General features: G+C 41.1%; 1 protein-coding gene across 1 annotated transcript; it reads left to right on the top strand.

Moving 5' to 3' along the window:
* The first annotated feature begins 359 nt into the window (after nucleotides 1–359).
* LOC126058661 (tripartite motif-containing protein 60-like) lies at nucleotides 360–11,429 on the top strand. Its single transcript, XM_049853895.1, has 3 exons — nucleotides 360–1,424; nucleotides 8,466–8,518; nucleotides 11,357–11,429. Exons 1-3 carry the CDS (start codon nucleotides 360–362, stop codon nucleotides 11,427–11,429), a joined length of 1,191 nt encoding a protein of 396 aa, XP_049709852.1.
* Nucleotides 11,430–21,471: the final 10,042 nt, after the last annotated feature.

The following is a 21,471-nucleotide window of genomic DNA, read 5'->3' on the forward strand; positions in this document are numbered from 1 at the left end:
CGAGTCAGAAAAACCCTTTAGCCTGATACCTGACCCACAGATCAGGGACTTGCCAGCCTCCACAACTGCAAGTGCCTTGGAATTGTGGTTCCTTCCTGACCAAGGGTACTCCAAGTCCAACCATTGATCTGGGTAGACCAGTGGATACAGGAGGTAAAGATAATAAGAAGACCAGCAATTTTCTGGAGGGCCGTGGCTTTTCTTGAAAGCTTCCTGTGGAATTGAAGGTAAGAGACAGAAACGCTCTATACTGACTTCCAAGTAGGAGAGCGAGGACCGAGGTCCTCATCTCACTTTTCCTAGCTTCTCGGTAACCAGGCTTTTCTGAAATTTCCTCAGACTGAAAACATCACTGCAAAATGGACTTTGCAACCTTCCTGGCCGATCTCCAAGCAGAGGTCAGCTGCCCCATCTGCCTGGAGTACCTGAGAGACCCAGTGACCATTGACTGTGGCCACAACTTCTGTCACCACTGCATCCTCCAGCGCTGGGAAGGTCTAGAGGACATCGTCCCCTGTCCCATCTGCCTCCATCACTGCTATAACGAGAACCTAAAGAAGAACACCCAATTATGTCACATGACTGATATTGTTAAGCAACTTCCCGTCCAGAGGAACAAGAGGAAACGGCAGGAAGAGCAACCCCTGTGTAAGAAGCACAACCAGGTGCTGGTCCTGTTCTGTGAGCAGGACCTGGAGCTGCTGTGTCTGCAATGCAGGGTCTCCTCCGACCACCAGAATCACTACCTGATGCCCATTGAGCAAGCGGGAGCTAGTCATAGGAAGAAGCTCAAAAGGTACATTGAGCCCCTGAGGGAGATGGTTAAGGATGCAGAGATTTGGCTAGAAATGCAAGTCTCAAAATCATTTAAATTTTGCCAGAATGTGGAAATTTTGAGAGAAGAATTAAACTGTGAATTTAATCAACTTAAGGATTTACTGGTCCAGGAACAGGATGTCATTTATTTGGGATTAATGACAGAAGAGAGGAATGTTGAAGAAAAACTCAGTGAAAACAGTAGCCAAATTTCTGACCACTTTTCCATGCTGAAAAATCTGCTTAGTGGAGTTGCAGAAAAATGTGTGCAGGCAGACCTGGATTTACTGATAGGTACTGCAAGACTGTACAAGAGGTATAAAAATCTCAAAACTCCTGGAGTCTTTTCATACGAATTAAAGAAGGAGAGTAGCTATCTCTCTCCACAATATTTTGGCCTGCAAAAAGTCATCAGCACATTTAAGGAAGATTTGATGCTAGATCCTAAAACTGCTCACCCCAACCTTATTATTTCAGAAGACAGAAAAAGTGTGAAATATGGACAGATGGAAGCAGACTTTCCTTACAGCCCTAAGAGGTTTACTTTTATCCCAGCTGTCCTGAGCTCTGAGGGCTTTGATGTTGGTAGGCATTACTGGCAGGTAGAGGTAAGAGGCATAGGGGAATGGTGCTTAGGTGTATGTAGAGAATCATTCCCTAAAAATGCTGCTGTGTTACCATCTGCAAAAGATGGGTGCTGGCAAATTCAGCAGGCAGCTCTCACTGAAGAGTCTGGGGATATAGAACAAGTCATACGGGTTGGCATTTTTCTCGATTATGACTTGGGAGAGATTTCCTTTTATAATTGGAATAACAGATCTTATCTTTACACCTTCACTGATACTTTTACAGAAACACTTAGGCCTTATTTCTCTCTTGGACCTACTTCAAACTCTCTTACAATCCATGTAAACACAGATAAATGGTGAGCAACTTGGAAGCCTGATTTGTATCTTGTTAGCTTTTCTCTCTATAATTAAGTAATACCTTTAAGATATTGTATAACATAATCATGTTTAATTTTTACATAGTATAATTTCAAGAGTGATGGCTTTGTTTTTTCAACAATTTTGTTCTTGTGCTTTCATTGCTAAGGATAATATAAAGTTTGTGTCACTGGGTGAATCAATTAGGGATTGTAATTTGCAATCCTAAAAGAAAAGAATTTTTATCACCATGTTTTTCTTACCATTCCTGTTGTATCATCACTAATAAAAGCATTTTATCACATTTACCTTGAAATTTTTTAATTTAGTTTTTTTTTACCTTTAACAAACAGAAATTTATTGTCTCAGTTTAGGAGGCTATCAGTCTAAATTCAGGGCGCCAGCTCTAGGGGAAGGCGCTATCTCTCTGTTGGCTCCGGGGGAAGGTCCTTGTCTCTTTGAGCTTCTGCTTCTGGTCTATCTCCATGTGGCTTGGCATCTCTCCTCCCCCATCTCTGCTCCCTTGTTTAATCTCATAAAAGACATCGACTCAAGATACGCCCTACACTAATTCTGCTTCATTAACATAACAAAGACAACCCATTCCCAAATGGGATTATAATCACAGGCATAGAGGTTAAGATTTACCACCCATATTTTTGGGAACTCAATTCAATCCATAACAATTGCCTTCCTCAAAAGTTACGGAAATTAGTATGGGCCCTCCGCAGAAAGATAAAGAGTTGTATTGTGTAGTTGCAAGGAAAGAAGTAGCAGAAGATAGAAAGGCAAAAATGGCCTTCTATGCATTGGTGGTGGCAGGGAAGGGATATTTAATGGGAGCTTCAAGAAAAAAAAAAAAAAATTTTTTTTTTTTCAAGAAGCTATGTTTCAACCAGATGGTTAGGCAAAGGACCATACTTCTTCATTTTTGTGTCCACTGCATAGCACAGTCTTAGGGCACATAGCAGACCCTTGATAAGTGCTTGTGGAAACAAATGACCATGCGGGTGTTTTCTAGACAGAGGAGGGGAGAGAGCGTTCTAGGGAGACGGAATTTCACATAAAGGCCCAGAGGTATAAAATCACATGTGATGTTCAAGGATCTGCAAGAAGTGTCAGGTAGTATTTAAACATAAGGTGCAAGAGAAAAGGCAGAGAGGCAGTCGAGAGCAGCAGACATGAGGGTCTTGAAATAGGAGGCAGCAGTTTATTTTGTAAATGAGAATGAACACTTGAAGAGTTTTAAGGAAGCGAGGAGAAAAATTTGATTTATGTTTGAGAAAGTCAGCTCCAGTGGAATGCAGAGTATGGAGGCTGGTTTGGGGCAAGGGTTAGGATGGATGGGAATGAGGATAACCTAGGGCTAGAGGAGCTGAACTGCATGACCGTGGAGTCCAGGTGAGACATGGGGAAGACTCATACTCAGTGGCAGCAGGATAGAGAAGGGGGAATGGATTCCAAAGATGTTTGGGAAGAATTTGACAGAATAGCATGCCCGGCTAGATTTGAGGGGTAAATGAGGAATCATGGAGGGCAATCTCAGGATGAATGGCTTAGGAGATGGGTAAATGGTAGAATCATTAATTGAGCTTGAGAAAGAATAGGTTTGGAGAAAAGGCTGTTAATGGTAGGGAGTAATGGCAGGCAGAAGGGCAGCTGTGGATCATAAGTAGGTACAGGTTGCATTTGAGATGCCTGTGAAATATCCTAACCAAGAAGACCAAGAGCAGGCAGTTGAGTTTTTAACTTTGGAGCTCCACTGGGGTCTCCAGACGTGGGTGGGCATTCAACTCACAGCAATGGATAATCACAGAGGGACAGTATGTAGAGTAAGAAAAGACTGGAGCTGAGAATAAAACCATGAGTCATCAGGTCTGCAATGTCAGGGACAGAAGACGTGACCTGGAATCCTAGGAAAGACAGGAGAGGTTTGAGAGGGAACTGAGTCTGGGAATATAGTTACCTCAGAACATAAAACAAACAAACAAAAAAAGAAACGAGGGAATGCTTCACTGTCAGAAGAAATCATGCACGTGAAAATCCTGGTTGGTATTTGTTATGGGTTGATTGTGTCCTCCGAAAAGATATGTTCAAGCCCTAATCCCCAGTACCTGTGACAATGACCTTATTTGGAAATAGTCTTTGAAGATACGATTAGCTAAGTTAACATGAGGTCGTCCTAGAAAAAAAAAAAAAAAAGAGTAGGGTGAGCCCTAATATGACTGTTGTCCTTATAAAAAGAGAAGAGACTTAGACAGGCACACAGAGACACAGAAGGAAGACCACCATGTGAAGACAGGCAGAGACTGGAGTTCTGTGACCAAGAGCCAAGGAACGCAGGAGGCCACCAGAGGGTGGAATGAACAAGGAAGGATTCTCCCTCAGAGCCTTCAGAGGGAGCGTGGCCCTGCTAATTTCTGACTTCTGGCCTCCAGGACAATGAGAGAATAAATTTCTGTTGTTTAAATATATCCAGTTTTTTGGTGCTTTGTTACGGCAGCCACAGGGAACTGATATAGTATTTCACTGGCGGGAATTGGGAAAAACGGAAGCCAAGACCAACGACACCACGAGTCACTTAAAGAAGCACAAAACCCTAAGTAAATTAGCTTTTAGAACAAATTGTTGCAGATTTCTTTATTGGCTTAGGAAATACTTGTTTTTACTGAGGCCTGTTCTTTAAAAAAAGGGAGGGAGAGAGAGAACTTTGAGTTAAAAAGTATTATTCTCATTTGATCTTTGTAATTAAGAGATCAGACGCAAGTAGTCATCAGCCCTTCATGAAAATCAGTGGCATCCCTGTTACTTCCCATGGTTTGTTTTCTCATAACTCGAAGAACAAAAGGTATTTTTCATAAGATCGTCAGGGGTAAAACAGGATTTCACAAGAGGAGGGATGACTGTGGAAAAATAAATTTTTCAAAGGGGACAGATTCGCTTTCTCTTTAGTTTTTCTTTCCCCACTCTCAGGCTCCACCAAATAATCTGAACAAATACCAGCTATTGCTCTGCCCCACAAAGCTTGGATATGTTTCAAAATTGCCTTGAAGAGGACAATATATGTAATTGAAAAACTAAAAACAACCAAGTGCACATCAATTCATCATGATCTCAGAACTCATTATCTGGGGTAGGTAGCCAGTAACAATCATTTAGTCGAGGCCCAGAGCAGCTGAAATGCAGAGATTCAAGTGCCAAAAAAGTAAACCTCTCTCTGGTTTTCTCCTCTGCTCCCTGGGATCTGATGTCTAGCTGAGTTGCTGGCCAGGTATTCACATTCTTGGTACCTTGGAAGGGCCAGGAGACTTGGCACTCTAGCAATAACACACACGCCCCTCACTTCTGTCCTCCCATAATCTCCCCAAACAGGCTCTTTTACATCGATTGGAATGACAAACTTTGAAGTTCTAGAACGAGGCTGAGAATGGCTGTTATGGTTTGAACTGTGTCCCCTAAAATATGTGTTGTAAATCCTAACCTCTGCCCTTAGTTATAATCCCATTTGTGGACAGGTTATGGTTATGATTAATGAGACAGGATTAGATCATGTTTGTTATATTAATGAGGCAGGATTAAGGTGAATTTTGAGTCAATCTCTCTTTTGAGATACAAAAGAGATTCAGCAAGCAAGCGAGCAATGTGGGGGCGGGGGAGGAGAGCACATACCAAGCCGCATGAAGATCACCCAGGAGCAGAGGCTCAGGAGAGACAAGCACCTTCCCCCAGAGCCAACAGAGACAGAGAGAGAAAGCTTTGGCTGGGGCCAGTGCCCTGAATTCAGACTTCTAGCCTCCTAAACTGTGAGAAAATAAATTTCTGTTAAAAGCACCCACTTGCAGTATTTCTGTTATAGCAGCAGCACTAGATAACTAAGACAATGGTTATGTGAAATTATCCTACTTCCTACCTCTTTGGTCAGCAGGTAGCTATATCAACTAGGTTCACATACTGAAATCAGTGGATGAGGGAAGGATTGATGAGAACCCTGAACAGTGGCGCTGGTGAGATGGCGGGGAGAGGCCTGACCTGAGAAAAGAGAAAGAAGCCCAGAAGAAGTAACAGCAGCAGTGTAAACCAACCTTGGCCAAACACTGAAGCTCCTGGAGCCCTTGAGAACAGAACCCTGAGGCCAGAAGAAGAGAGGAAGCACAGAAGAAAGTACATGACGCTGGAAAGAAAGTGCAGAGGAGGATAAAGCATTTTCTTACTGAGCAGGGGAAATTACACCCTTCTCCTCCCTTCCCCAAACCTGTCTGGAATATTGTTTTGCTAACCTCTTTGAAAAGGTGTTAGATATGAAATGTTCTTTAGCCTACCAATTTACAAGAAAATCAGTTACTCTTTCTTAGTGCAAATGTATTTGAATGTCAGCACGGAGTAGTTTCTCATGCAGAGGTGAAGTAGATCGGGTCTGAGTACATTAGTCTCCTGCCATGTGAAGTCTGGCGTTAAAAAACCAAAACCAAACCCAGTGCCGTCGAGTCGATTCCGACTCATAGCAACCCTATAGGATAGAGTAGAACCGCCCCAGAGAGCTTCCAAGGAGCGCCTGGCAGATTTGAACTGTCAACCCTTTGGTTAGCAGCCATAGCACAAAACCACTAGGCCACCAGGGTTTCCATTTAAAGCTGTGGTTAAAACTTGTAGTGGACGGAGTAAGATGTATGTAAACTTATATGTGACAGACTGATTGGATTTGTAAACGTTCACTTGAAGCTTAATAAAAGTTAATAAAAAATATATATATAATTATGTAAAATCATGACTAAATAAATTATATTGAAAACAAGGAAAAAAAAAAAAACTTGTAGTGGTACGAGCACAATCAGACCCAGGTCCAAATCCTAGCTCCACCACTTACACTATGACATTGGATAGATTCCATATTATTTCCAAGCCTCAGTTTTCTCATCTGTACAATGGGAGTAATAATATTCAAGATCCATAAGTCCTTATTGGCAGTTCTGAAATCCAGGTGGCTCTGAAAAACAGATTTTTTTTTTTAAGTTTGCAGGAAATTTGTGTGATGGCAAAGGCAGACCTGATGTGAGACTTTATATTGGTTTTATTCATCGGATTAAGCATGAGTATCTGGACGCTGCACTACAGAAATGTTGATAGGTTTATCAGTGCCACCTCCAACCTTGTGGAGGGGTGTTATGAAAAATACAGTATATGCACAGACTTGTCTTTCAAAAATATGAAAAATTCTGAGTTTTGAGATACCTGTGCCCCACGGGATCTGGAAGAGGGATCAAGGACTTGTACCTTTGGGGCTGTTGTAAGCACTGAGGTAATGTGTGTGACCAGCTTGTAACAATGCCTGGTACTTGATAAATGCTGAGGACATACAAACTATAACTTATAATAAAAACACAAGGCAGCCTTGAATAATGAGTTATGCTGGTCTTGTTCTTATCACTGTGGAATTCACCTGGGAGAAACATCAAACTCTGAAGCTCCAATTCCACTTTCACGGGTCCTGTCTCCTGAACAACTTACACTTTTTAGGAAAAGAACCTCCCTGGTAAGAAGGTTTTGCATCACATTCCTGCTGATGTTGTGAAGTTGAAACCCAGAGCCCAAAGTTCGGAAAAAATTCTGAAAGTACAACATCCAAGAATCACCAGTATAGGGCATGAAGGGAGCTCTGAAAGGGAGCCTCCTGAAGATGGTGTGGCATGATGGAAAGAACCCAACTTTTGAAGTCAGAGAGGTCTGCATCTTAGCTCTGCCACTTCCGGCCGCCTGTGGGAGTTTCTGTGTCTCAGTTTCTTCAAGTGTAAAATAGACTCGTAATACTTGCTTGAAAATTTCATCCTGACAGTAAAGCACCTCACATGGGACCTGATATGTAGAAGGCACTCACCAAGTGGCCTGCAAGACAGACACATGCACACACTATGTGTCAAAAGTAACAAAAGAAACAAGGTCACTGTCAAACATATTTCTGCCTTGCCCTAAATTGACTGGGTGTTATGGATTAAATTCTGTCACCCCAAAATATGGGTTAGAATCCTGAACTCTATACCATTAGACATAATCCCATTTGGAAATAGGGTTTTCTTTGCTATGTTAATTAATCATACCCAGGTAAGGTCAGTTCTAAATCTAATCACTTCAGAGTTATAAAAAAGTGCAGATTAGACACAGAGGCACGAACACACAGGATAAGACAGATGCCACATGAGAAAGCCAAGGAACCAAGGAACACCTGGAGCTACTGACAAGGAAAAACTCAACATGGCCAAGAACCTATTTGGACTTTTAGCCTCTAGAACTTAAGAAAATTAATTTCTGTTCTTTAAAACCACACTTTTGTGATATTATAGCAGCACTAGGCAACTAAGAAAAAGGAGCCTTGGTAGTGCAATGGTTAAGCACTCAGCTGCTAACCAAAAAGCTGGCAATTTGAACCCACCCAATGGCTCTGCAGAAGAAAGACCAGGCAACCTGCTCCTATAAAGATTATAGCCAAGAAAACCCTATGGGGAAGTTCCATTCTCACAGGGGGTCACTATGAGTCAAAATCGATTCAACAGCACCTAACAGCAACAACAGATAACTAAGACATCAGGATTCCCCTGAGAACAGTTTAAAGCTTTGTCTTTGCTGCGAAAGTTGAAGATAAGAGGCCAAGCAGAAGGAGTTTTCTGTCTATGAAGGGTTAGTTATTTACCCACATTGGCAGGAGCTAAGTATGGGTTCTTTCTCTCCCAGGTATTCACCCTGTACCTCCTTCCAGGACCTTTGATCCAACAGGCCCGGCATGGGTAATGCCAGGTTGCGGAATTACAAGGTAATTTGTGATGCATACGTAGTCAATAAGGCTCATTCACATCCTGGATCCAGCTTTTGGCTAGAATACCAAGTCCCAGCTTGACTCTCACCCTTATAAAAGGAATAATTTTAAGTGCACCTGGGAGGAGAAGGGATAATTCTAAGTGAATTCTTTCATAAAGAAGACCTTTTGCCAAATGATCACCTTGACCTCATCCGTCCCAATCGGCACTAAAACAAAAAGTAAACATATTCATTACAGAGGGTGACCACGCAATTGCTGCCAGCCAGTGGCCTGTTTTTCTACAGTTGGAGACTTCAACCTACATAATCGCGTTTTCTTTTGACCTGAGCCTAATACTTGAGAAATGCCAGTGTAAGACGTGGCTGACCCCCAGCCCCCTTAGGCTGGAGGGGGCAACCCCCCTTTCCCACTCTCTGTGGGACTCTGGGGTTCAGCCCCTCATTCCAGGTGAACCACAGCACTGAGGAAACACATTTCTGAGGTGCCAGCCCTGCCTCAGCATGACGAGGCTCCCCAGACTGTCCTTCGGATCGGCAGCTCTCCTGTGAATTTACCCCCATCTTTTCAGAGCAGACTGGCTGCACAGGTGGCCCAGCCACATGGTCAGGGCACCAACAATGTTAGAGAGACAGAAGAGGGATGCAGAATGAACATGGGAGCTAGAAAAGAGGAAATATTTTAGAAATAATTTGACATCTGATTAATTTTTTTGAAGTATAAATAGCCACGGGCCTAAAAGGTCAAATTTAACCCGGGGCAAAGACGAGAAGGTAAGGGAGCAGGGAAACTAGAGTACTGGATGGAATAACCAGAACACAATTAAAAAGAATGTTGACGTGGAGTGAATAAAGCAACTACAGACACCCTTTGGTATCTTTGGGGAACTGGTCCCAGGACCCTCACAGATACCAAAACCTGCAGATGTTCAAGCCCCTTATACGAAATGGCATAGTATTTGCATATAACCTACATATACTTTAAATCATCTCTAGATTACTTATAACACCCAATGCAATGTAAATGCTATGTACATAGTTGTTGTACAGTACTGTATTGTTTAGGGAATAATGACAAGACTTCGGGTGAATGATGTTCAAACAAGGAGTACTAGAGAGAGACTGAGAATCTGTGAAATGGTGCTAGGCTACACAGCAGGGGATGCTTGTCAAATGGAAACCTAGCTTGCTGTGTAAACTTTCACCCAAACCGCAATAAAATAAATACATAAATGTATAGCCATGAGTCTACACTGACATAAAAAAATAATTGAATACATAAATAAATGTGGGACAAAGCCATTGCCCTGAGATAATCTTTAAACCTTCAAGCTCAAGCCAAAACTTTTTCCCCAAGTCAGCTTTGAACCAAACAACAGTTTAGCCTAGTTAGTAAAGTATGTCTGCGTTGAACATTGTGCTCTCTCCAAGATTTATGTCTGTGGAATTAAGTGACAACAGCATCTTGAAAGGCTAGATGGGAAGCTGACCTTTAAAAGGTAGTGACTTTATGTTAATGGTGGTGGAATAATTTAGAAAAGGCCAGGGAGAACGGTTACACAGCTTGAAGATTGTAGACAATGTTACTGAATTACACATGTAGAATTTGTTAAACTGGCGTATCTTTTGCTGTGTATATTTTTCACAAAAGAATTAAAAATAAATGAGTAAATATGGCGGAAGAGACAGCTCTTCCCCAGAGAAGAATTCTAATTAATAAATGTAGAAAGAATGAAGAAAAGAGAAAAATCAGCATTAGAACACCTCAGTAATAATTGCTGCGGTCAAGATCCCCCAACAGATGCTAAAATTAGCAGGCAAAAGTTTGAAGAGAAGCAAGGTATTTGCGTAGTCTCAAAGTGTTTCCCCCATCATGTTTATTAATTACAGAGAGAAAAACTGTAACTTTATAATGGAGGAACCCAGCAGGCACCATGTCAATCATGTGCATTAGTCTCGTTGAGGGCTACTGTAACAAAGGAGCCCTGGTGGCACAGTAGTTGAGAAGTACAGCTACTAACCAAGAGGACGGCAGTTTACATCTACTTTGGAAACCGTATGGGGCAGTTCTCCTCTGTCCTACAGGGTCACCGTGCATTGGAATGAACTTGATGTCAACGGATTTGTTTTGTTTTGTTTTAATACTCCCGTATGACCTCAAGTTAACTGATAACATCTTCAAAGACCCTATTTTCAAACAAGGTCACATTCGCATGTACAGGTGGTTAGGACTTCAACATATATTTTGGGGAGACAGAATTCAATCCATAACACCAAATGATCATGGTTAACATCATCGTTATTAAGGCATATTGACATCATGTACCCCTGATGTTTTGCCCTGAGAAGGATATTCTCGGCAAAAAATGCATAATTTCAACTTAATCGTGAGAAAACATTGGACAAACCCAAACTGAGGAACATTTCTACAAAAGAACTCACCAGTACTCTTCAAAAGTGTCAAAGTAATGAAAGACAAGGAAAGACTGAAGAAAAGCCACAGATTGGAAGAGACTAAGGAGACAAGACAACTAAAAGCAATGTGGGATCCTGGAGTGGATCCTGGAACAGAATAAGGACGTTAGTAGAAAATAATGAAATCTGAACAAAGTCAGTGACTTAGCTAATGACATTGGACCAATGTTAATTTCAGAATTGTGATAATTGTATTATGGTTATGCAAGACGTTAACAGCAGGGAAAAGCTGGTGAAGCCTATAGGGAACTCTCTGTACAGGTTTTTGCAACTTTTATGCAAAATTTAGTCTAAATTTATGTCAAAGTAAAAAGTTTTTTTGTTTTTTTTTATAGCATCAAAGTGATGGGACTGTTGCAGGACTTTCTTGTTTCTATGGTGAATTCCATGTTGGGGGTGGGGGAGTGAGCATCTCAGTGCTCAGGGCCTTTAACTGCAGCTCTGGGCAAATTGGCTTTCTCCCCAGGGAGTTACCAGGTAACCCTGTTCCTCACCCAATCCCATTCCTTCCCTACCTGGAGATTGATAGAACTTAGAAACACCTGACGTTTTATGACTCCTTCTCCCAGAATGTTTCTAAGGGTGGGGGTGGGGGATTACCCCCAGGGTGTGGCCATACTTTATGGCGTCAGTAGGATAGTCCCACCAGAAAAGACCATTCAACCTTAATTTCAGAGAAAGAAGCACGCAGCGCTCAGGGGCAGGGTCAATTCCTTAGAATATTAATTGAATCTAATTGTAGACAGATTGTAAGCATTCCATGGGATGGTAAAAAGCACCTTTAAAGCAGCTGGCCCAGAGTGGACACTCAGATACCATTAGCTTCCACCTTCACTAAAGTTTTGAAAAATGCACATTGCCGTCAAGTCGATTGCAACTCACAGCAGCCCTGTAGACAGGGTAGAACTGCCCCACAGGGCTTCCAAGGAGCAACTGGTGGATTTGAGTTGCCAACCTTCTGGTCAGCAGCCAAACTCTCAACCACTGTGCCACCAGGGTGTCCTTGGAGAATAGAACTATTACACAGTTGTTCAATGTGAGTTTTGACCATGGTAGGCATGGGAATTTACTAGAGTTAACTACGTTCTTAACCCTACTAAAACCTGTTTTCAACATTGATTTTCTACCCTATGCAACGTTAAAACTAAATGATGAATTTTTTTTAAATGTTAGATTCAAATGTCCTGTATAAACAGATAAAACGGACACTGGTAACATGATTCTCAATGCTCCTACAAGGAAATGTGGCCATGGCTCTGGGCAGGATCTTACAAATGTGCTTGTGACTGTACCCCAACTCTATTGATCAATTAGACGGGTTTCTCCCCAGATCTGCCTAATCGCTTCTAACTCTCTCTCCACCTCTACCACGACTGCTGCCATTTCTACTACCCCCTTCAACTGAGAATGCTGGAGCCACCTGGGGAGGTAATTTCACACGTAGGCCCCCAGCTTAGGCTTGCCATTGCTATGCAGCTACTGTGGCTGAACTTGAAAATCACGCTTACAGTCTGTGTTGTCATGACATCTTCTGCTACTGAGCATGTGTCCAAACTCTGCTAATATGCTGAGACATGCTGGCAAGTCATCACCCTTAGCACTCAGCACAGCACTGCTTTAGTGATGAGGCTGTGGCTGCACGGCGAGGCTCTAACACCCAGCATCCTGCTGAAAGAGACTTAGGTGAAGGATGTCAGCCTTAGGCTCCGGGCTGAGATGCTGCCTTGCAGAATGGCTTCTTCTTCTTCTTTTTTTTAAAATAATTTTCTCTTATGGAGCATTGTATTGTCCCACAATCTGGCTTTGGTTTTGTAATCACTGATTACACAATGAATTCTGATTCTGTGCCTGTAAAATTGGTCTACATTATTAAACACAAGGTTGAACTTGTCAAGGATTTCATTTTACTTGGATCCACAGTCATTGGTAGCTACTCTAAAGAGAAATCAATATGATCCTGATAAAGGAAAATACCACCACTCCTCTGTCAGTTTGTTATACTGTGGTGACTTGCATGCTGCTATGATGCTGGAAGCTATGCCATCAGTTCTTCAAATATCAGCAGGGCCAACCATAGTGGACAGGTCTCAGTGGAGCTTCCGGGCAGAAGACTAGGAAAAGCCTGGCGATCTACTTTAGAATAGCCAATGAAAACCCTATGGATCACAACAGAATATTGTTCAATACAGTATTAGAGCCCACTAGGCTAGAAGGCACTCAAAATACACAGTGGCCAAAAGAGTGGATTTGAGCATATCAAAGATCATGAAGATGGTGTAGAAACAGGCAACATTTCATTCTGTTGTACATTGGGTCACCATGAGTTGGAACCAACTCAACAGCAACTAACGACAAATGAAGATGTTTAATGGAAATGTTCTTTATACAGGTCCAAAATACATACTAAGGAAAAAGACAAAAATAATGAGTAAATGACACTACCGGCTGCATTGAAGTGAGCATACTACTCGTTCTTTTCATGTAGATTCAGCAAATGAATGGAGCACCTTTGTAGTCTTTTGTTTATAGAATCCACAGGGGCCTTCCCACACATTCCTTTGGCTTCAGCTCCACTTATATGTTATGGTTACCAATTCTCCATGGCCAGATCCCATTTCTCTCTGAGTTTTAGAAAAAAATTTCCAACTCCCTACTAGAAATCTCCACCTGGGTGCCCCATGGGCACCTCGAACTCAGTAAATCCAAAATAATTTCCTATTATCTTCACCCTACAAACTGCTTTATTGTTTTCCTCAAAGTTGGTTAATGGTATTATTATCTACCCTCATTATTAGTACAAATTAGAAATCCAGTAATTATCATCACCCTTAATCAATACATTATCAAATCCACTCAATTCTGCCTCCTAAATGTCACTTGAATCTATCTCCCCTTTATCCATTCCATGGCCACTGCCTTAGTTCATGCCCTCTCACGGGGACTAATGCAGGTAATACTCTTCAGAATCTTTCCCATCCATCTGATATATATATGGAGCCTGGCTGGCACAAGCAGTTTGCAATCAGCTGTTAATCTGCAGGTTGGCAGTTGGAACGCACCCAGTGGCTATGCAGAAGAAAACCTGCTTCTGCAAATATTACAGCAAAGAAAACCCTATGGAGCAGTTCTACTCTGTAACACATAGGGTCACCATGAGTAGGAATCAATTCAAAGGCAATGAGTTTGGTTTTTGTGGTTTTTTTTGGTATATATATATATATCCCACGTGTCTGTCAGTTTGTCATATTGTGGGGGCTAGTGTGTTGCTGTGATGCTGGAAGCTATGCCACCGGTATTCAGATACCAGCAGGGCCACCCATGGAGGACGGGTTTCAACTGAGCTTCCAGACTGAGACAGACTATGAAGAAGGACCCGGCAGTCTACTTCTGAAAAGCATCAGCCAGTGAAAACCTTATGAATAGCAGCGGAACATTGTCTGATATAGTGCTGGAAGATGAGCCCCCCAGATTGGAAGGCACTCAAAAGATGACTGGGGAAAACCTGCCTCTTCAAAGTAGAGTCGACCTTAATGACGTGGATGGAGTAAAGCTTTCGGGACCTTCATTTGCTGATGTGGCATGACTCAAAATGAGAAGAAAGAGCTGCAAACATCCATTAATAATCAGAACCTGAAATGTACGAAGTATGAATCTAGGAAAATTGGAATTCATCAAAAATGAAATGGAACGCATAAACATCAATACCCTAGGCATTGGTGAGCTGAAATGGACTGGTATTGGCCATTTTGAATCAGACAATCATATGGTCTACTATACTAGGAATGACAACTCTAAGAGAAATGGTGTTGCATTCATCATCAAAAAGAACATTTCAATATCTATCCTGAAGTACAATGCTGTCAGTGATAGGATAATATCCATACGCCTACAAGAAAGACCAGTTAATGTGACTATTATTCAAATTTACGCACCAAACACTAGGGCCAAAGATGAAGAAATAGATTTCTACCAGCTGCTGCAGTCTGAAATTGATCGAACATGCAATCAAGATGCATTGATAATTACTGGTGCTTGGAATGCGAAAGTTGGAAACAAAGAAGAAGAATCAGTAGTTGGAAAATATGGCCTTGGTGATAGAAACAATGCCGGAGATCGAATGATAGAATTTTGCAAGACCAACGAGTTCTTCATTGCAAATACTTTCTTTCACCAACATAAACGGCAACTATACACATGGACCTTGCCAGATGGAACATGCAGAAATCAAATTGACTACATCTGTGGAAAGAAACGATGGAAAAGCTCGATATCATCAGTCAGAACAAGGCCAGGGGCCGAATGTGGAACAGACCACCAATTGCTCATATGCAAGTTCAAGCTGAAACTAAAGAAAATCAGAGCAAGTCCACGAGAGCCAAAATATGACCTTGAGTACATCCCACCTGAATTTAGAGACCATCCGAAGAATAGATTTGATGATTGAACACTAGTGACCGAAGACCAGACAAGTTGTGGAATGACATCAAGGACATCATCCATGAAGGAAGCAAGAGGTCACTGAAAAGACAGGAAAGAAAGGAAAGACCAAGATGGATGTCAGAGGAGACTCTGAAACTTGCTCTTGAGCGTCGAGCAGCTAAAGCAAAAGGAAGAATTGCTGAAGTAAAAGAACTGAACAGAAGATTTCAAAGGGCCTCTCGAGAAGACAAAGTAAAGTATTATAATGACATGTGCAAAGAGCTGGAGATCGAAAACCAAAAGGGAAGAACATGCTCAGCGTTATCTCAAGCTGAAAGAACTGAAGAAAAAATTCAAGCCTCGAGTTGCAATAGCGAAGGATTCCATGGGGAAAATATTAACACAGGAAGCATCAAAAGAAGATGGAAGGAATACACAGAGTCATCATACCAAAAAGAATTAGTCAATATTCAACCATTTCAAGAGGTGGCATATGATCAGGAACCAATGGTACTGAAGGAAGAAGTCCAAGCTGCTCTGAAGGCATTGGCAAAAACAAGGCCCCAGGAATTGATGGATTATCAATTGAGATGTTTCAACAAACAGATGCAGCACTGGAGGTGCTCACTCGTCTATGCCAAGAAATATGGAAGACAGCTTCCTGGCCAACTGACTGGAAGAGATCCATATTTATGCCTATTCCCAAGAAAGGTGGTCCAACAAAATGTGGAAATTACAGAACAATATCATTAATATCACACGCAAGCAAAATTCTGCTGAAGATCATTCAAAAGCGGCTGCAGCAGTATATCGTCAGGGAACTGCCAGAAATTCAGGCCAGTTTCAGAAGAGGATGTGGAACCAGGGATATCATTGCTGATGTCAGATGGATCCTGGCTGAAAGCAGAGAATACCAGAAGGATGTTTACCTGTGTTTTATACTATGCAAAGGCATTCAACTGTGTGGATCATAACAAACTATGGATAACATTGTGGAGAATGGGAATTCCAGAACACTTAATTGTGCTCATGAGGAACCTTTACTTAGATCAAGAGGCAGCTGTTCGGACAGAACAAGGGGATACTGATTGGTTTAAAGTCGGGAAAGGTGTGTTTCAGGGTTGTATTCTTTCACCATACCTATTTAATCTGTATGCTGAGCAAATAATATGAGAAGCTGGACTATATGAAGAAGGACGGGGCATCAGGATTGGAGGAAGGCTCATTAACAACCTGCATTATGCAGAAGACACAACCTTGCTTGCTGAAAGTGAAGAGGACCTGAAGCACTTACTGATGAAGATCAAAGACCACAGCCTTCAGTATGGATTACATCTGAACATAAAGACAACAAAAATCCTCACAACTGGACCAATGAGCAACATCATGATAAACGGAGAAAAGATTGAAGTTGTCAAGGATTTCATTTTATTTGGATCCACAATCAACAGCCATGGAAGCAGCAGTCAAGAAATCAAAAGACGCATTGCATCGGGCAAATCTGCTGCAAAGGACCTCTTCAAAGTGTTGAAAACAAAGATGTCACCCTGAAGACTAAGGTGCACCTGACCCAAGCCATGGTATTTTCAATCACATCGTATGCATATGAAAGCTGGACAATGAATAAGGAAGACCGAAGAAGAGTTGACGCTTTTGAATTGTGGTGTTGGCGAAGAATATTGACTATACCATGGACTGCCAAAAGAACGAACAAATCTGTCTTGGAAAAAGTAGAGCCAGAATGCTCCTTAGAGGCAAGGATGGCGAAACTGCGTCTTACATACTTTGGACATGGTGTCAGGAGGGATCAGTCCCTGGAGAGGGACGACATGCTTGGCAGAGTACAGGGTCAGCAGAAAAGAGGATTGACACAGTGGCTGCAACAATGAGCTCAAGCATAACAATGATTGTAAGAATGGCTCAGGACTGGGCAGTGTTTCGTTCTGTTCTGCATAGGGTCACTATGAGTCGGAACCTACTCGACGGCAGCTAACAACAACAACAACAAATATATATGTTGTGTGTGTATGTTTGTTTAGAGAGAGAGAGAGAAATTTACTTCAAGGAATTGGCTCAGGCAATTGTTGGAGGGCTGGCAATTGCTAAATTTGTAGGTCAGGCACCAGACTGGAGACTCTTGCAAGCTTGTGTCCCAAGATCTGTAGGTCAGGTGATGGAAAGAGTGAAGAGAGAGAGAGAGAATTCTGCAAAAATATCTATTTATAGTCTGGAAGCAGAACACACCCTAAAGAAATTCCCTTTTCAACCGATTGATTGATTATATTAGATTACATTATAGAAAATGATCACGTGACATGATATGACCTAATGTGATGTGATGTGACATTATGTTACATTGCAGTTGTTAGGCACCGTGGAGTCAGTTCCCACTCACAGTAACCCTGTTTACAACAGAATGAAAAGCTGCCCAATCCTGCACCATACTCACAATTGTTGTTATGTTCGAGCCCATTGTTGCAGCCGCTGTGTCAGTCCATCTCATTGAGGGTCTTTCTCTTTTTCACTGACCGTCTACTTTACAAACCATGATGTCCTTCTCCTGATAACATGTCCAAAGTACGTGAGAAAAACTCTCACTATTGTCAGTTCTAAGGAGCATTCTGGCTGTACTTCTTCCAAGACTGATTGTTGGTTCTTCTGGCAGTCCATGGTATATTCAATATGCTTCACCAACACCATAATTCAAAGACATCAATTCTTTGGTCTTCCTTATTCATTGTTCAGCTTTCACATGCATATGAGGTGATTGAAAATACCATGGCTTGGATCAGGTGCACCTCAGTCCTCATTATTTTACAGAACAGCAACTAGATTAGTGTTTGCCAAACCACTGGGAAATATAGCCTAGCTAAATTGACAAAAAATTAACCATCACAATGACTCTGATCATCCTAGCCCCTGCTTACTGCCTACAGAAGAAAGTCCAAGCCTTTTTACATGGTAAAGGTGGTCTTTTGATTTCTGACACAGCTGATTACTCCAATTGCATCTCCCTCCTCAATATGCCAACAGCCAACAACTTTCCATTCTCCCAATCCATTATCTCCTTCCAAGCTTACCTGTCTGATCCCTTTACAGAAATATCCTTCCCTCGCCTTTTCCAATTGATAAATTCCTACTCATTCTTCAAGGCCTTGTTTAAGTGTCACCTCTCGGCAGGCTTCTCTGACTCATCGGCTGCCTTACTTCAGCCCAGAGTTGATGACTCCTTCTTACAGAATGCCTCAACACATTGTTTATACCTTAGTTGTAGTGCTAACACTTTGCACTGCAATTATGTATTTTTGCATCTGCTTCCTCTACTGAACTATGAACTCTTTGAAGGTGGGATCTTGTCTTATGTGGCTTTGCATCCCTAAGACCTAGGAAAGGGCTCCATCAACATTTTTTGGGGAGGAATGGATAACTGAAATTAAAAAAAAGAGAGAGAGACATTTCTAGATGAGAACCGTGATAAGTGCATTATTTCATTTATTTCTTACAACAACTTTATAAAAGAAGATATTGATATTACTGTATCCCCAAGTTATAAGAAACCAAGAGTTTAAGTAACTTGCCCAAGTTCAAATAGTTAATAAGCAGTAGAACCCACACATCGATTTTGTTCCTCTAGATTCTTTCCACTCCCATCCAAGGTGGGGGTACTAATGGGCAGAGGAGAGGTCAAATGTTAGGAGGCATTAAGGAGACATGGACATCTTTGCCGGGGAAGGGCGTTATTCAGCTTACTTCTGAATAATTTCCTCTAGTTTTGCCCTGTTTTCATACTCTCTACATATGGAATCATATTAAAGGTATTCTCTTGCTTATATAATCCATTTACATTTAATGATGTTGTTGCCATCAAGTCGGTTCCGACTCATAGCAATCCTGTGGTCAACAGAACGAAACACTGTCCAATCCTGTGGCATCCTCAGAATAGTTGTTATGTCTGAGCTTATTGTTGCAGCCACTGCGGCAATCTACCTCATTGAGGGTCTTCCTCTTTTTCGCTGACTCTCTACTCTAACAAGCATGATGTCCTCCAGGGACTGGTCCCTCCTGATAGCATGTGTAAACATTTAATATAATAATTTACATATTGTAGTTTAAAACCACCATCTCATATATCCCTTCTGTTTTTTTTTTTTTTTCCTTGCCCTTTTGAATTGTTCAGTTTTTGTTTTTTTTTTTTCCTTCTACTGGTTTGGAAGTTATACACTATGTTTTAGTGATTAGCCTATAAATTAATACACATCCTTAACTAAAATCTGAATTTAATTAATGTCCTTCTTTTTCACCCACACAATTCAAAGATCTCAGAATATTTTAATTCTATTTACTCCTCCTGAGATATTATTGTGAGGTATTTTTAATTCTATCTTGTTACTGGAAACCCTGGTGACATAGTGGTTAAGAGTTCAGCTGTTAACCAAAAGGTCAGCAGCTCGAATCTACCAGTTGCTCACTATGAGTTGAAATCGACTCAATGACAACAGGCAATCTTGTTTCTTCTGTTGTTGCTTGTTTTTTGCTCTTTAAGACAATATTAGAGCTCTGGCAGGGCACTGGTTAAGAGCTCAGCTGCTAACGAAAAGTTGGCAGTACGAGTCCACAAGCCACTCCTTAGAAACCCTAAGAGAACAGTTCTATTCTGTCCTATAGGGTCACTATGAATCAGAATCAACTCGATGGCAACAGGTTTGGGTTTTTCTTTGTTTTAGGCAGTATTATGATTTTTATACAGTTAGTGTTCATTTACATGTATCCATATATTTACCACTTTCTTTGTCCTTTATTTCTTCTTCCATCTCAGATCTGTCTTGTGAGACCACTCTTGTTCTACCTAAAGGAAAGGCCTTAAGTTAAAGTGTGCTGGTGGCAAACTCTCAGTTTAGGTCTGTCTGAAAATGACCTCTGCTTCTTCCCTATTTTCTCAGTGACTCTGACCCTCCTGCCTCTCCTTCATAAGGCCCTTTGTGATTACATTGGGCTTACCTGAATAATCAAAGATAACCTCCCCATCTCAAGATTCTTAATTTAATCACAAGATATTTTTGCTGGGTATAGAATTCTAAGTTGGCAATTATTTTCTCTAAGTGTATTGATAGTTTTATTCCACTGACTTCTGGCTTTCTTTGAAACTATTGGGATTAAGCTAATGTCTAATTGCCACTTTGAAGATAATCTTTTTTTCTGGTTGATTTTACAATCTTATTAGTCTTTGGTATGTTAAAATTTCACAATGATGAGTCTAAGTATAGATTTCTTTTTATTTTTCCTCCTTGTTTCTTCTTGAATCTGTGGATTGATGTTTTTGATCAGTTCTGAGAAGTTCTCAACCATTATCTCTTCAAATATTATCTTTGTCCAATTTCATCTTTCCTTTTCTTCTGGGAGTTTGACTAAATAAATGTTACATCTTTTCACTCTGTTCTCCATGTCTCTCAAAATCTGTGCCATATTTTCCATATCTTTGTCTCTCTGCTGTCTGTACTGTACTCTAGATAGTTTCTTCTGACCTATAGTTCAGCTTTCTAAGTCTTTCTTAGTTGTGTATAAGCTAATATTAAACACTTATATTGAGCTTGTAATTTTGATCATTGCATTTTTTTAGTTTGAGAGGTTCTGTTTGGTTCTTTTTCAAATCTGTTTTGTCAGGTTTTGTAGTCTCCTTTTCCATACAGATATTTTCTATTTCTTTCCTTTAAATTTAGTGAGCATAGTTGCTTTTACAGACTCTTTATGATTATTTCGGTAGCTGAAGTTATTATGGATCTCTTCTAGTTCTCATTCTTGATGGCTTACTTCCTTATATGCTTGGTTATTTTTTGACTGTAAGCTGCTCACAGCCCTTGAAAATTTATTTGGGAGGAATCTCTGAAATCTAGGATGAAGTTAATTTCCTACAGACAGGATTATCATTTGTGTTTTGTAGGTACCCAGGGGCATTTTAAACTAAATTCACGACCGAAGAGGGTTGCGTGGTTTCTTCTACAGTTTCTTTGTTTTTGTTTGTTTAACCACCAAA

The sequence above is a fragment of the Elephas maximus genome, chromosome 15 (assembly GCF_024166365.1).
Source record: "Elephas maximus indicus isolate mEleMax1 chromosome 15, mEleMax1 primary haplotype, whole genome shotgun sequence".
Lineage (NCBI taxonomy): Eukaryota > Metazoa > Chordata > Mammalia > Proboscidea > Elephantidae > Elephas > Elephas maximus.